We start from the raw sequence: 14,440 nt of genomic DNA on the forward strand, positions 1-14,440 counted from the left end.
ATAGGGATTTAGTGGAACCTAGCTAGAATATGCATACATGAAACTCAGCAATGCATGGCCAGCCGTGGAGTCTACTAACCGGTCTAACTTAGGCATAGCGAACTGTCCTTAGGACAGGCCTTATTAAGATCGGTGTAATCCACACACATTCTCTATGTGCCATTGGGCTTGGGCACCATGACAATGTTTGTTATCCAATCCGTGTAATGAGTCACCCGAACGAACTTAGATTTCAATAATTTCTGCACTTCCTGGTCAACTCCCTGATTCCTGGCCAGACCCAAGTGCATGTTCTTCTAACGAACCGGCTTCAAACTTGGATCTATATTCAGCTTGTGAACTGCTACTTCAGGATCAATTCCCGACATTTCTTCAACAATGTAGGCAAACACATCCTCAAACTCCTGTAACAACCTTACTAACTCAACCTTCAAGCTGGGGGCAAGAGCAGACCTAATCTTCATTGTTCTTTCTGGAGGAGCATTGTCTAAACAGACGTCCTTTGGTGCCTCTATAGGCTATGGACGCTTAAGATTTTACTGAATATCAGGCTCTCGATTTTGTCAAGGAACATTGACAATAGTCGGAGGCATATACCTTCCTCGAGGCGGCCTTTCATTATCCACTGTGTCTTCTACTCGAACCTCAAAACTTCGGTTTCTTGCTACTCCCTCTATACGAAAATATAGTTCTCCTTTCCATTTTGGGTGTCCCGAAATATTCCATATTTATTTCCACATTTATCCGTAATTTGTGTAGAAAAACCATGTCCCATCATTTATTTGCTTCTTGAATTTTGCTTTTTCCTTTGTTTATTCAACCAAATTGTTACAATTAATGCTCTTTCACCAATTATTCTCCATTCTCTCTCCTAAAATCATCTTTTCCCATACAACATTTATTTAAATAAACAAAAAATCTTTACTATTCCTCTTAAATTCTAGTTGCATAAATTACCGTGAAAAAAGTGAAATGGAAACTATATTTTGGGACGAAGGGAGTATATTGGATGAGTGACAGTCAATCATCGTTGTGTCTCCCCACAGACAGCGCAAAATGGTACGTAGTACTTGCTTAGTAAATACACTGCTATTCCTCAGCAGGTTCTTCGATAGAGACTTGTGCAACGATATCTCGGTCAAATAATCCCGAACCTGAGCTTCGTTCCTGAACATGCGAAAAAGGAGCCACCCTTGAGGTTTGGGTGGTGGCTCCCCCTCCGAAACTTAAGTCAAATATCAAGAGTAAAAAGGGAAAGTTTAGAGAGAGAAAGTATAGAGAGTTTTCACAGAGTAATAGTACACACTGGAATAAGGTACATTTTTCCTGATTTCAAGGACTATTTATAGTGTTTGGAGTGATTGTTATACCTTGAGATCACCCTAATTTAAGGACACCTGATTGGCTAAGCAATGGAAGCATGACACGTGGCAGGAAATGATTGGGGGTACACATCATCCAATCATATGTAGTTGTTTTTTGGGATCTAGGCCTGTGTATATGCCAGGCACTAATAGAGAAAGGGCGATTTGCTTCAGACCTGGGACCCCTATTTGCGTCGGACTTAGGTCTGATGGCACATGTCTCGACGCAAATGATATGCGTCGTACGAGGAAACAACGTAGATCTTTTAGCCATATGTGTCGCACCTTGTAACACCCCCAAAATCCATACACGTCTAAAGCTACGTCGCATCGACTTTGGGAGTGTTACCGCCGCGATGGAACGCAAGGCATAATTAGAAATACGGTAACTCAAATTCATTGTCTCAAAACCAAACTGCAGCGGAATAGAAAATGTAATTACAACTCGGGAATCATAGATGACCCCTCTTTACTCAAACTCAAACCATGTAACAATGTTCTATAAAATTCATTAATAATCAAACCAAAAGTTAACTTCAAACTACAGTCTAGCCCCCATATGCTTGATGTCATGCAGCAGCACCAGCTCACCTAGTCTGCTCCCCATTGAAGTATCAATAGTTCATCACAGGACAACAAACACATAATAACACACAGGGTCAGCTATGCTGAGTACGTAATGAACCATTGAAACTATATGAACATAAATGATGCATACATTACAACTGTTATCTGAACCTACGTTATCTCACATCCTTTAATCTTTCATTATTTGGCATCGAACGGGCACCGTCATCTTACTAGAATCATACGGGCTACTGAATCCTTAATAGACAACTTGGTCTATTAGATGAAATGCAAATACGGTTTTGTTCCGTCTCACACCCATCACCTTAGTATGCATACCCCCAAGATCGAACGGAACCTTCCGCCTACTTGAGTTATCAAAATATAAGGACACTACTGTCGTCACAGTAGGCCTGCGTAGGAGTGTAGGACAAGTCCTACACTCCCCCCATTGTTCTATACTTGTAGGGAGTCCAACTACAAGTATCGCCATAATCTTCTTTTATAACTTTAGGGAGTCATTTACATACTCTCTTAATTACCAAACTCAATCTTATCCCTAGTAACACTCTTGTTACTCTATAGATCAGATTAATAATGCTGATGTTACACTACGATAGAACTTCGCATTTCAATGCAACATATTTCAATGCATCATATTGATTTCACGTTATAACGTCTAACCAAACAATCACAATCAAATGTTCCCTATCATGGTACTAGGTTCCAATAACATGAATTGTAACCTAAACATGATACTAAGCTTTGAAAGTAAACTGGTACGCGTACGTACCTTGTAACGGAGAATTTTCGCTGACTTAATAGAACGAGCCGCTTATGAAATTGGGACCTAAATCGTTAAAACAAAGCTTTTAGTGTTACGTCCTTGATAACACTAACAACTACTACGTACTAAGACCATAACGATCTAACGATTCGAATTACGCAATAGTTAAAACCTTATTCCAGAACTTTCGTTATAATTCTAATCTAGTGAATTTAACGTCTTTTAGAAGTCAGAATTAGTGAGTAACTAAGTTATTTAGTAACATTAGCCCACTAATTTACCAATCCAAAATGTCATAAGTCCAGCCTGTCTTATGTCCAAAAGTCAAGTCATATGTCCAAAAGGTAAGTCATATGTCCAAGAGTAAGTCATATGTCCAAAAGTAAGTTCCATGTCCAAAAAGGTAACTTCCATGTCCAAAGGGTGAGTCATACGTCCCAAAGTCAGATTTCATGAAACAGGTTACTCTGGAAACAAAAATAACTGTAACTAATAATAAGACACACTTTTCCTACTTTCAACTTATTCCAATTACAAACCTAATCAGAATTTATACTTAAAACAGAACAATAACTTAACTAGTTAACAATCTAATAAATTACTAAACACTCTAATTATTAATTATAAATTACAAACCTTTCTTAACTACGAAAACAGTAAATATAAGAATAATTAATAAACTGACATACTAAGTTAAGTACAAAATTATACCACTGACTTTCGCCGGCACAAAGATTCCGGCGACGGAACTCCGGTGGCCTCTGCTGTCCAAACTCACACATGCGACCCCGGTTCCTCGCGCACAACCCTCGAACACCGCGACCCCCCGTCGCAGCACTCGAACCACACACACGCCGCACGAACCCGCGGACGAAAGCCTCGACACACCCGCGCAACCTTCGACACGCCCGCACCGAAACCTCGCCTTAAATCGCACAAACCTCGAGCCAAACTACGCGCAGCACCAACCCTCGCGCGCTCGAAACACCTCGTCGCTCGCACCACACTCTCGAACCGCACAAAACCTTCGACCCCCTTCGCACCACACCCTCGCCTGAGTTCGCACAACCGCAGGCGACTAGAAGGAGGAGGCGAGAGGAACTTCAGCGAGGGTTTGAGAGAGAATCCGAGAGAGAAAGAGAGAAATCTGAAAGAGAGAAAAGAAAATTCGAAAGAGAGAGAGAGGGGCAAAGGAAGTCGGCTGAGGAGAGGGAGAAGGAGAGGTTTTTAGGGTTTTCTGAAATTCCCTTCCTTTTCTTTTTATACTCCCTTCAAAAGATAGTCACCCTAGGTCAAGTGAAGACTAGGTTATTCTTTTAAAACTCCGAAAATTCCTAACAAATTCATCTAACAATAATTTATTCCTATTAATTTGTAAATAAATTAAAATACCTTTTTATTAATTCTTTTATATTTTCTTAATTAGTACGAAATTAGTATTAAAAAATACGGAGTATTACAGGCTTCCCCCCTTAAAAGAAGTTTCGTCCCGAAACTTTGAGGTAGCCCGTCTTAACGACGATCTTTTGCACTTCTAAGTCCCAAATTTCACAAGCGTTTTCTAACGTTCACACAATAGATAAGCAGTTTTCACACATAACTAGCATATAACTAACATAATCAACATAATTAACATACTTTAGGGTGAAAGCGCGAAATTCTATCGCATTCTTCCCCCCTTAAAAGAAAAGTTACGTCCCCGTAACTCACGTACCTCTTGGAAAAGCTCAGGGTACTTCAGACGCATTGCATCTTCGGCTTCCCATGTGGCTTCCTCGGTAGTTTGATTTCTCCACAACACCTTGACAATTCTGACGTCCTTATTCCTCGTACTTCGCACTTTGCGGTCTAGGATCTGGACAGGTTTCTCCTCATAGGACAAAGTTTCGTCTATCTCTACGTTTTCAGGTTCAAGGACATGTGACGCATCAGGTACGTATCTCCGGAGTTGGGATACGTGAAACACGTTATGGACCCTTTCTAGGTCGTTGGGTAAATCCAGGCGATAAGCAACTTTCCCTACCCTCGCCAGTATCTCATAGGGTCCTATGAACTTAGGGCTTAGCTTCCCCTTTTTCCCGAATCGCATCACTCCTTTCATTGGGGACACCTTAAGCAACACTTTTTCCCCAACTTCGAAATTTTCGTCCCTTCGCTTCTGGTCCGCATAGGATTTTTGCCTGTCCTGTGCAGTCTTAATCTTTTCTTGAATGACTCGCACTTGATCCATCGTCTCTTGAATCATATCAGGTCCTAACACTACGTCTCACTGATGTCGTTCCAACACAAAGGGCTACGACACTTTCTCCCGTACAACGCTTCAAATGGTGCCATCTTAATACTAGCATGGTAGCTGTTGTTGTATGAGAATTCTATGAGGTCCAAATGGTCTTCCCATGACCCTTGGTATTCTAAAGCACATGCTCGCAACATGTCCTCTAAGGTCTGAATAGTTCGTTCTGTTTGACCATCGGTAGCTGGGTGAAAGGCTGTACTCATTAATAGCTCACTACCAAATGCTTCCTGGACCTTTTTCCAGAAATTGACAGGAATCGAGAGTCTCGATCTGATACTATACTTGTGGGTACTCCATGCAATCGAATGACATTTTTCACATAAGCCTTGGCTAAGGCTTCCATACTCCACGTATCTTTCATAGGTATGAACCTTGCTGTCTTGGTTAGTCTATCCACTATCACCCAAATGGTATTATTGCCTCCCCGACTCCTAGGTAAGGCGACAACGAAGTCCATGGAGATCGAGTCCCATTTCCATGTCGGAATGTCTAAGGGTTGAATCTTTCCCTGAGGTCTCTTGTGTTCACTTTTGACTTTCTGGCATGTTAAGCATTTGGAAACAAACTCAGCTACTGCTCTCTTCATACCAGGCCACCAAAACATCTTCTTGAGGTCCTTATACAACTTATCTCCCCCTGGGTGGACAGAATACGTCGTGTTATGACCCTCGCTCATTATCTTTTGTTTCAGCTCTTCACACTTTTGTGGCACGCACCACCTACCCTTATATCGTATGCTCCATCCTCATGGATCGCAAACCCCTCTGCTTTGCCCTCCTTAAGCTTTGCCTTGACTCGCTCAAGTTTCACATCCCCAGGTTGACTCCCTTATCTCTTCTAGGAAGTTAGGTTCGATGGTTAGGGCACTCAGCAATCTTTCTACCTCCCCTTCATGAACAACTTCTATCTGAAGTCTAGAGAATTCCTCACAAAGTTTGTCGGCAACGACTAATGTATTCAGGCTATGGCTAGACTTGCGACTTAACGCATCAGCAACAACGTTGGCTTTACCCTCATGGTATTGGATGTCTAAGTCATAGTCCTTGATGAGCTCTAACCATCTGCGCTGCCTCATGTTGAGGTCTTTCTGGGTGAAGATATATTTAAGGCTTTTGTGATCGGTGAAGATACGGCAGGTTACCCCATAGAGGTAGTGTCTCCAGATTTTGAGTGCAAATACTATGGCGGCCAGTTCTAGGTCATGTGTTGGGTAATTGACTTCATATGGCTTCAACTGTCGGGACGCATAAGCTATAACTTTCCCGTTTTGCATCAGAACACAACCCAACCCATTTTTGGATGCATCACTATACACATCATATCCTTCGTTCCCATTAGGCAAGGTTAGGACAGGGGCTGAGGTTAATCTCTCTTTGAGTGTTTGGAAGGCCTTCTCACTGTCCTCATTCCAGGTAAACCTACAATCCTTCTTCATCAGGTTTGTCATAGGTTTTGCTATTTTGGAGAAGTCTTTCACAAATCTCCTATAGTAACCGGCTAAACCCAAGAAACTTCGTATATCCGTGACATTCTTTGGAGTAGGCCATTCACTCACGGCTTTGATTTTCGCAGGATCGACTGATACACCCTCCTTAGAGATAAAATGACCCAAAAATGACACTCTTTCCAACCAAAATTCACATTTCGAAAACTTTGCATAAGTTGGTTGTCCCTAAGTGTCTGCAAAATGACCCTCAAATGATCCTCATGTTCCTCCTTGTTCTTAGAATAGATCAGGATATCGTCTATGAACACTACGACGAATTTGTCTAGGTAGGGTCGGAAAATTCTATTCATAAGGTCCATGAAAACTGCAGGTGCATTGGTTAACCCAAAAGGCATAACGTAAACTCATAGTGGCCATATCTGGTTCGAAAGGCAGTCTTAGGTATATCATGATCAACAATCCTCAACTGATGGTAACCAGACCTTAAGTCAATTTTGGAGAACATCCCCGCACCCTGAAGTTGGTCGAACAAATCATCAATCCTAGGTAATGGATACTTGTTTTTCACAGTGACATTGTTCAACTCCCGGTAGTCTATACATAACCTCAAGCTACCATCCTTCTTTTTCACAAATAGACGGGTGCTCCCCATGGCGACATGCTAGGTCTAATATACCCTTTTCTAGAAGTTCCTCTAACTGGTTCTTTAACTCATTCATTTCTGCCGGAGCCATCCGATACGGGGCTTTCGAAATGGGTCCAGTCCCAGGTACTAGGTCAACGGTGAACTCTACATCTCTCCTTGGAGGCATACCAGGTATTTCCTCAGGAAAGACATCCTGGAATTCTCGGACTATGGGCACATCTTCAGGCCTTAACGGATCATCCTCCACTCTTCTCACTGAACACATAAATAGGGGCCAACCCTTGTCTACGTAGTTCTTAAGTTGTAACGCATTGATAACTTTAATTCCTGGTTCTCGAGGTACCTCCTATATGACACTCTTTTCCCGAAGGGTCCTTTAGTTCCACTTTTTGCGCATCGCAATCTATCTTAGCCTGTACTTCCCAAGCCAATCCATCCCCAGAATGATATCTAGGTTTGATAAGTTAAACTCTATCAGATCAGAGGGAAAGTATCCCTCACCTATCTTTAATGGCACTTTTAGGAATCTTTTAGAACATTAACAGTCTCCCCAGATGGAATGACTATAGGCATAGAAATCGACTCAGACTCGACCAATGTTAAATTTCTAACAGTTGCATGGGCAATAAATGACAAGGATGCTCCAGAATCAAATAAAACTTTAACAGGAGTGGAGTTGATAGAAAATGTACCCGTGACAACGTCTCTACGAGCCTCTTCTTCACTAGCCGTCATCATGTACAGCTTCCCTTTGCCCTTATCTTGGGAACTAGTTGCATTGTTAACATTAGAGACTTGGTTGCTGGTGTTGGTAGCGGGCTTGGAATAGTTAGAATTCCCATTGTAATTACCTCCCCCGTTACCATTCCCGTTACCATTTCCGTTTCGGGGCTTGTCCCCATAGTTCCCCTTCCTTTGGCCATTGGGGTTTAGCTTGTTTTTCGAATAGCATTCATAGGCTCTATGCCCCATCTTCCCACATTCCCGGCATTCAACCTTGTTACCCTCACAATCCTTACCAGGATGGTTGTTCGGGCACTTTCTACACCGATATACACGCTCAGGTCTGCGGTTATTGGTGTTATTGTTGCGGTTGTTGTTGTTGTTGTTGTTGTTGGGATTATGGTTATTATTGGGTCCCTTACCAAAATTTCTCTGAGGGTTTTGATTATTCTGGTTCCCGTTGTGCTTTTTCTCAAACTTTTGACCCTCAGGGTTTGGGTTATCCTTACGTTTCTCGCCCAGCTTACCCCCTTCCTCCCTTTTCCTGATAGCATAAAGGTGGGCAGCTTTGCCAAACACATGGTCCAGAGAGGTGAATGTATCTCCCCCCAGTCTACCCTGCAGGTCAAGGGTAAGTCCCAATTCAAAACGTGAGGCTTTAGCCTCCTCAGTAGGGGCAATCTCTGGGGCAAACCTCATCAGTTCAATAAATTTTCGGTAATATTCCTCTACCGACATGGTCCCTTGTTCCAGCATCATGAACTCTTGGGCTTTTTGTTTCTTAAGATACGGAGGGTAGTACTTGTCTCTTAGGGCCTTTTTAAAAGTTTCCCACCCGAAACCCGGTTGGCTGAGAAGGTTGTCCTTAGCCTGGGTCCACCAGAAATGGGCATCCCCCTGCAGATAGTAACTAGCTAAGGGCACTGTTTTCTCGTCAGGACAGGTTAGGGTGAAGAAAAGCTTATCAAATTCCCCAACCCAGTTTTCCAACTCTTCAGGTCCCCCTTTTCCATTTAGTATAGGTGGGTTCCTACGGGCCACTTTTTCAGATAGGTCCCCATCCCGGCTGTGACCTTGGGCTAAGTTGGCTGTAATCTGTACTAGGTCACGTATCGATTGCTCGATGTTAAGAGAGGTGTCAGGGGCGCCTCCCGATCGAACCATTCTGCGCTGAAATTAACATAGTAGCTATTTCAGTGACTTACACATAATTTTGTTTTAACTTATTCAACGAATACACATTTAACATATAAACATATATTGCGAACACCTTTAAGTCTGTACTGACTTGCATCACAATCAACCAAAATAAGATGCCACAATTAACAATAAAAGATAACACTATGCACTATTATTGAAAATGGGAATGTAATATTTGTAAAGAAATACTATATATATATATATATATAAATCAAATAATGTTACTCCCTAATCGGCATGCAAGCCTTATTATCCCTAACATAACAAATGAACAAAAACGATCAAAATAAAACAAAAATCCTAATCCTACATATATGTTCAAAAGAACTATGGGCCAAGACGGTGAGCTTCATCCTCTGATCCAGAATCCTCCATCCCTCCATCAAGGTCAATCTCATCTGCCTCAGGCTCGCCGTCCTCAAAGAATATATCCTCTAGTATGGGTCCTTGGTCTTCCTGGGGTCTTCTTCCTCGATGGGATCCTCCTCCTCAATGGGATCCTCCTCCTCAATGGGATCCTCCTCCTCAATGGGATCCTCCTCTCAATGGGATCCTCTCCTGAACAGGATTCTCATCCTCAACAGGGTCTTCATTCTCAGCAGGGTCCTCTCCTCAACTGGTAGTCCTCTAGTGGAGGTGGCTCATCATCATCATCCTCCCCATGTAACCCTGGTACAACCTGGACCCCACCCAACACTATAATGAAGGTCCTATTGTTCCTTTCATCATCAGAGACGTAAGTGACTGTCCTAAGATTCTGAAAGTCATCGGCAATAACTCATCCTCAAATGGCTGGTATCTTGGCCTCTTTTGCCACAGGTGCTGATGGCGGTTCAGGTATGACCCCTGGGTTCTCAGAATTCCCATCTACGGCCCTATTGCTCGAACTTTCCCCTTCAGATGAAGTAGAAGGGTTTTGACCCCTGGTCTCACGAACCCTCCACTCATTCTCGCAGTATTTAAGGTCAGTGAGGAAGTGCTTTTCGGAAGGGAGGTTCTGGTATCCGTAGGTATGCTTATTCCTATTGAAATACCCTTCTGGAGTCCACATATCCCCATACCTACGATGAACAAATCTATATGGCTCTATATCTGGAACATAACGAAGCATGAAGTGTATCCTAGAGCCCTCAGATCGTAACCACTCTTCCCCTTGTATAATTCTGTAATCCATAGCAGACTTCATTTTAAAGAACCACATATCCCAGTCTTCCCCTACTTGTTTCATCAAAAAGTCCCTACAGCCTATGTCGTGAACCATCTGCGAAAGTAAAAACAAAATAGAATAGTCTAAGTTTTTGTAAAGAGGTAAATGCTCATTTTAATTTCGAAATCCACAAGTGAAATCAAGTTCATTTCGATCAATAAAATGGTTTTTATACTAAAATAAGTTTCGAGTCTAATCAATTTAGACCTATCTTTGTACACCCTCTTAATCTAGTCACATTTGAAGATTTCAAGAACCTTTCACCATTTCAATTACACAGAGAGTACATACAAGTTCGAGATACAAACAAAGTGCAATGATAACATGCCTATGACTTAATCATTGACATGATCTATATGCTCCTAGCCCATACTACCCGTTTTGAAATCGTTTCGAAAACGTCTTTGAAAATAGGAGCTTCTGGCTCTGAATCCAGTTTTGTAACACCCCCAAAATCCATACACGTCTAAAGCTACGTCGCATCGACTTTGGGAGTGTTACCGCCGCGATGGAACGCAAGGCATAATTAGAAATACGGTAACTCAAATTCATTGTCTCAAAACCAAATGCAGCGGAATAGAAAATGTAATTACAACTCGGGAATCATAGATGACCCCTCTTTATTCAAACTCAAACCATGTAACAATGTTCTATAAAATTCATTAATAATCAAACCAAAAGTTAACTTCAAACTACAGTCTAGCCCCCATATGCTTGATGTCATGCAGCAGCACCAGCTCACCTAGTCTGCTCCCCATTGAAGTATCAATAGTTCATCACAGGACAACAAACACATAATAACACACAGGGTCAGCTATGCTGAGTACGTAATGAACCATTGAAACTATATGAACATAAATGATGCATACATTACAACTGTTATTATGAACCTACGTTATCTCACATCCTTTAATCTTTCATTATTTGGCATCGAACGGGCACCGTCATCTTACTAGAATCATACGGGCTACTGAATCCTTAATAGACAACTTGGTCTATTAGATGAAATGCAAATACGGTTTTGTTCCGTCTCACACCCATCACCTTAGTATGCATACCCCCAAGATCGAACGGAACCTTCCGCCTACTTGAGTTATCAAAATATAAGGACACTACTGTCGTCACAGTAGGCCTGCGTAGGAGTGTAGGACAAGTCCTACACTCCCCCCATTGTTCTATACTTGTAGGGAGTCCAACTACAAGTATCGCCATAATCTTCTTTTATAACTTTAGGGAGTCATTTACATACTCTCTTAATTACCAAACTCAATCTTATCACTACTAGAAAAATGATGATTTGCGTCCCTGGATTTGCGTCGCACAGACACGGAAGTGGCGCAAATTACCTTTGTGCGTCGCATGACAAAGAGCAATCGACGCAAAACATCAATATTCATATCAGCATACGAGCAATATGCGTCGCACCGTATGTAAGTGCGACGCAAATTACCTTTGTGCGTCGCACCCAGCTCCGTGTGCGACGCATAATGTAAGCTCAGTTTGGAGGATTGAGCCTAATGTGCGTCGCACCGAGTCCACCATCCAACGCACATTGGGCCCAATACTCTAAAATCGCGTCTCTCTCACCCATTAATCAAAACCCTAAAAACTATCTCTCTCCTTCCCTCTCTACCGCCGCTCTCTCTCTCCTTCCTTCTCTCTCTCCTTCACTCACGAATTTTCTTCAAACTTCTTCAAACAAGATCTGTTCACTGTAAATCTCACTCCATAAAAACTTCTGCTCACTGTACTCGAACTCTCTTTCTCTCTCTTCACTGTAAATCTCACTCCCATTCATCTCACTTCTAATTTGTTCTTTCACTTCGACGAATTTTCTCCCACAAATCTACATTTCCACAATTAAATAAACAGATCTGAAATGAGTGTTTGTTTCAAGAAAGAGAAGATCGAAAATTGGAGAACGACGCGAGAAGAAAGAGAAGATTGAGAATTGAAGAAAGAACGCGTTGTTAAATTCCAGGTTTGCTGAATTTTTTTGAGTTTCTTTATTTTATTATTAAAAAAATAGTGAAATTATGTAAAATGGGTTGTTTTCATTGATCTTCTGAAAATTTTTGAGATTATTATTGTTGCGATTTTATGCCTTCTCCTCTTTTCCAGTATTTTTTTTAGATCTACTTTCTTTCATTCCTCTATTATTTTTTGGTAAAAAAATGTTCATCGTCTTGGACAGATTAATGTCGGTGGTTTCTTCGAGGAATCGTTGTGGACAGACTCGCCGGCGGCGACGAAGAAGATGATTTGTTTCATTCCCAGATAATTGTGAATGTCAATGTAGGGATCAATGTGTTTGATTTTTTTTTTGATATTCTGGTGTTTCAGATCCAAAATAAGTGGTTGATTTTTTTTTGATATTCTGGTGTTTCAGATCCAAAACTGTAAAAATTATTATGGAATTGTATTTTAGTGGTTGATTTTTTTTTTTTTTGGTTTGCATTATGTATTTGAACTCAAATTATGTATTTTTTTTTTATTCTTGTTCGATTTCAGTTGGTAAATTTTTCTCTCAATCCTGTTCGATATCCTAGTTCCAAAAATAAATTTTTTTTTTATTAAAATAGTAATTTGCGTCGCACCGTATACGAGGTGCGACGCAAATAGGTGATTGTGCGTCGGATCTGCATTCGACGCAGACCATTGATAGGTCATTTGCGTCGAGGCCTGTGGCGTCGGACCCATGTCCGACGCAAATAGGCGCCTCACATCCGACGCAAATCGCCTATTCTGTACTAGTGTATCCCTAGTAACACTCTTGTTACTCTATAGATCAGATTAATAATGCTGATGTTACACTACGATAGAACTTCGCATTTCAATGCAACATATTTCAATGCATCATATTGATTTCACGTTATAACGTCTAACCAAACAATCACAATCAAATGTTCCCTATCATGGTACTAGGTTCCAATAACATGAATTGTAACCTAAACATGATACTAAGCTTTGAAAGTAAACTGGTACGCGTACGTACCTTGTAACGGAGAATTTTCGCTGACTTAATAGAACGAGCCGCTTATGAAATTGGGACCTAAATCGTTAAAACAAAGCTTTTAGTGTTACGTCCTTGATAACACTAACAACTACTACGTACTAAGACCATAACGATCTAACGATTCGAATTACGCAATAGTTAAAACCTTATTCCAGAACTTTCGTTATAATTCTAATCTAGTGAATTTAACGTCTTTTAGAAGTCAGAATTAGTGAGTAACTAAGTTATTTAGTAACATTAGCCCACTAATTTACCAATCCAAAATGTCATAAGTCCAGCCTGTCTTATGTCCAAAAGTCAAGTCATATGTCCAAAAGGTAAGTCATATGTCCAAGAGTAAGTCATATGTCCAAAAGTAAGTTCCATGTCCAAAAAGGTAACTTCCATGTCCAAAGGGTGAGTCATACGTCCCAAAGTCAGATTTCATGAAACAGGTTACTCTGGAAACAAAAATAACTGTAACTAATAATAAGACACACTTTTCCTACTTTCAACTTATTCCAATTACAAACCTAATCAGAATTTATACTTAAAACAGAACAATAACTTAACTAGTTAACAATCTAATAAATTACTAAACACTCTAATTATTAATTATAAATTACAAACCTTTCTTAACTACGAAAACAGTAAATATAAGAATAATTAATAAACTGACATACTAAGTTAAGTACAAAATTATACCACTGACTTTCGCCGGCACAAAGATTCCGGCGACGGAACTCCGGTGGCCTCTGCTGTCCAAACTCACACACGCGACCCCGGTTCCTCGCGCACAACCCTCGAACACCGCGACCCCCCGTCGCAGCACTCGAACCACACACACGCCGCACGAACCCGCGGACGAAAGCCTCGACACACCCGCGCAACCTTCGACACGCCCGCACCGAAACCTCGCCTTAAATCGCACAAACCTCGAGCCAAACTACGCGCAGCACCAACCCTCGCGCGCTCGAACCACCTCGTCGCTCGCACCACACTCTCGAACCGCACAAAACCTTCGACCCCTTCGCACCACACCCTCGCCTGAGTTCGCACAACCGCAGGCGACTAGAAGGAGGAGGCGAGAGGAACTTCAGCGAGGGTTTGAGAGAGAATCCGAGAGAGAAAGAGAGAAATCTGAAAGAGAGAAAAGAAAATTCGAAAGAGAGAGAGAGGGGCAAAGGAAGTCGGCTGAGGAGTGGGAG

General features: G+C 41.5%; 1 protein-coding gene across 2 annotated transcripts; it reads right to left on the reverse strand.

Annotated features, from left to right (window-relative positions):
- Positions 1-1,692: 1,692 nt before the first annotated feature.
- On the reverse strand, positions 1,693-14,176 carry LOC130591259 (uncharacterized). Of its 2 annotated transcripts, XM_057394274.1 has the most exons (4): positions 13,233-14,176; positions 7,800-9,000; positions 2,725-2,781; positions 1,693-1,960 (listed from the first exon to the last, which is right to left on the reverse strand). In XM_057394274.1, exons 2-3 carry the CDS (start codon positions 8,992-8,994, stop codon positions 2,750-2,752), a joined length of 1,227 nt encoding a protein of 408 aa, XP_057250257.1. In that variant the 5' UTR covers positions 8,995-9,000; positions 13,233-14,176; the 3' UTR covers positions 1,693-1,960; positions 2,725-2,749. The 2 variants fall into 2 exon arrangements, with proteins under 2 accessions (XP_057250257.1, XP_057250258.1); XM_057394275.1 differs by lacking the exon at positions 2,725-2,781.
- Positions 14,177-14,440: the final 264 nt, after the last annotated feature.

Source organism: Beta vulgaris, chromosome 4 (genome assembly GCF_026745355.1).
Source record: "Beta vulgaris subsp. vulgaris cultivar EL10 chromosome 4, EL10.2, whole genome shotgun sequence".
Lineage (NCBI taxonomy): Eukaryota > Viridiplantae > Streptophyta > Magnoliopsida > Caryophyllales > Amaranthaceae > Beta > Beta vulgaris.

What these genes read in the sequence shown, in the direction of transcription:
- LOC130591259 (XM_057394274.1), bottom strand. Translation starts at nt 8,994, where the DNA reads ATGGTTCGATCGGGAGGCGCCCCTGACACCTCTCTTAACATCGAGCAA. An exon ending in TCGTAGAGACGTTGTCACGG is followed by an intron (nt 2,782 to 7,799) that starts GTACATTTTCTA and finishes TTAACGATTTAG; the next exon opens with GTCCCAATTTCATAAGCGGC.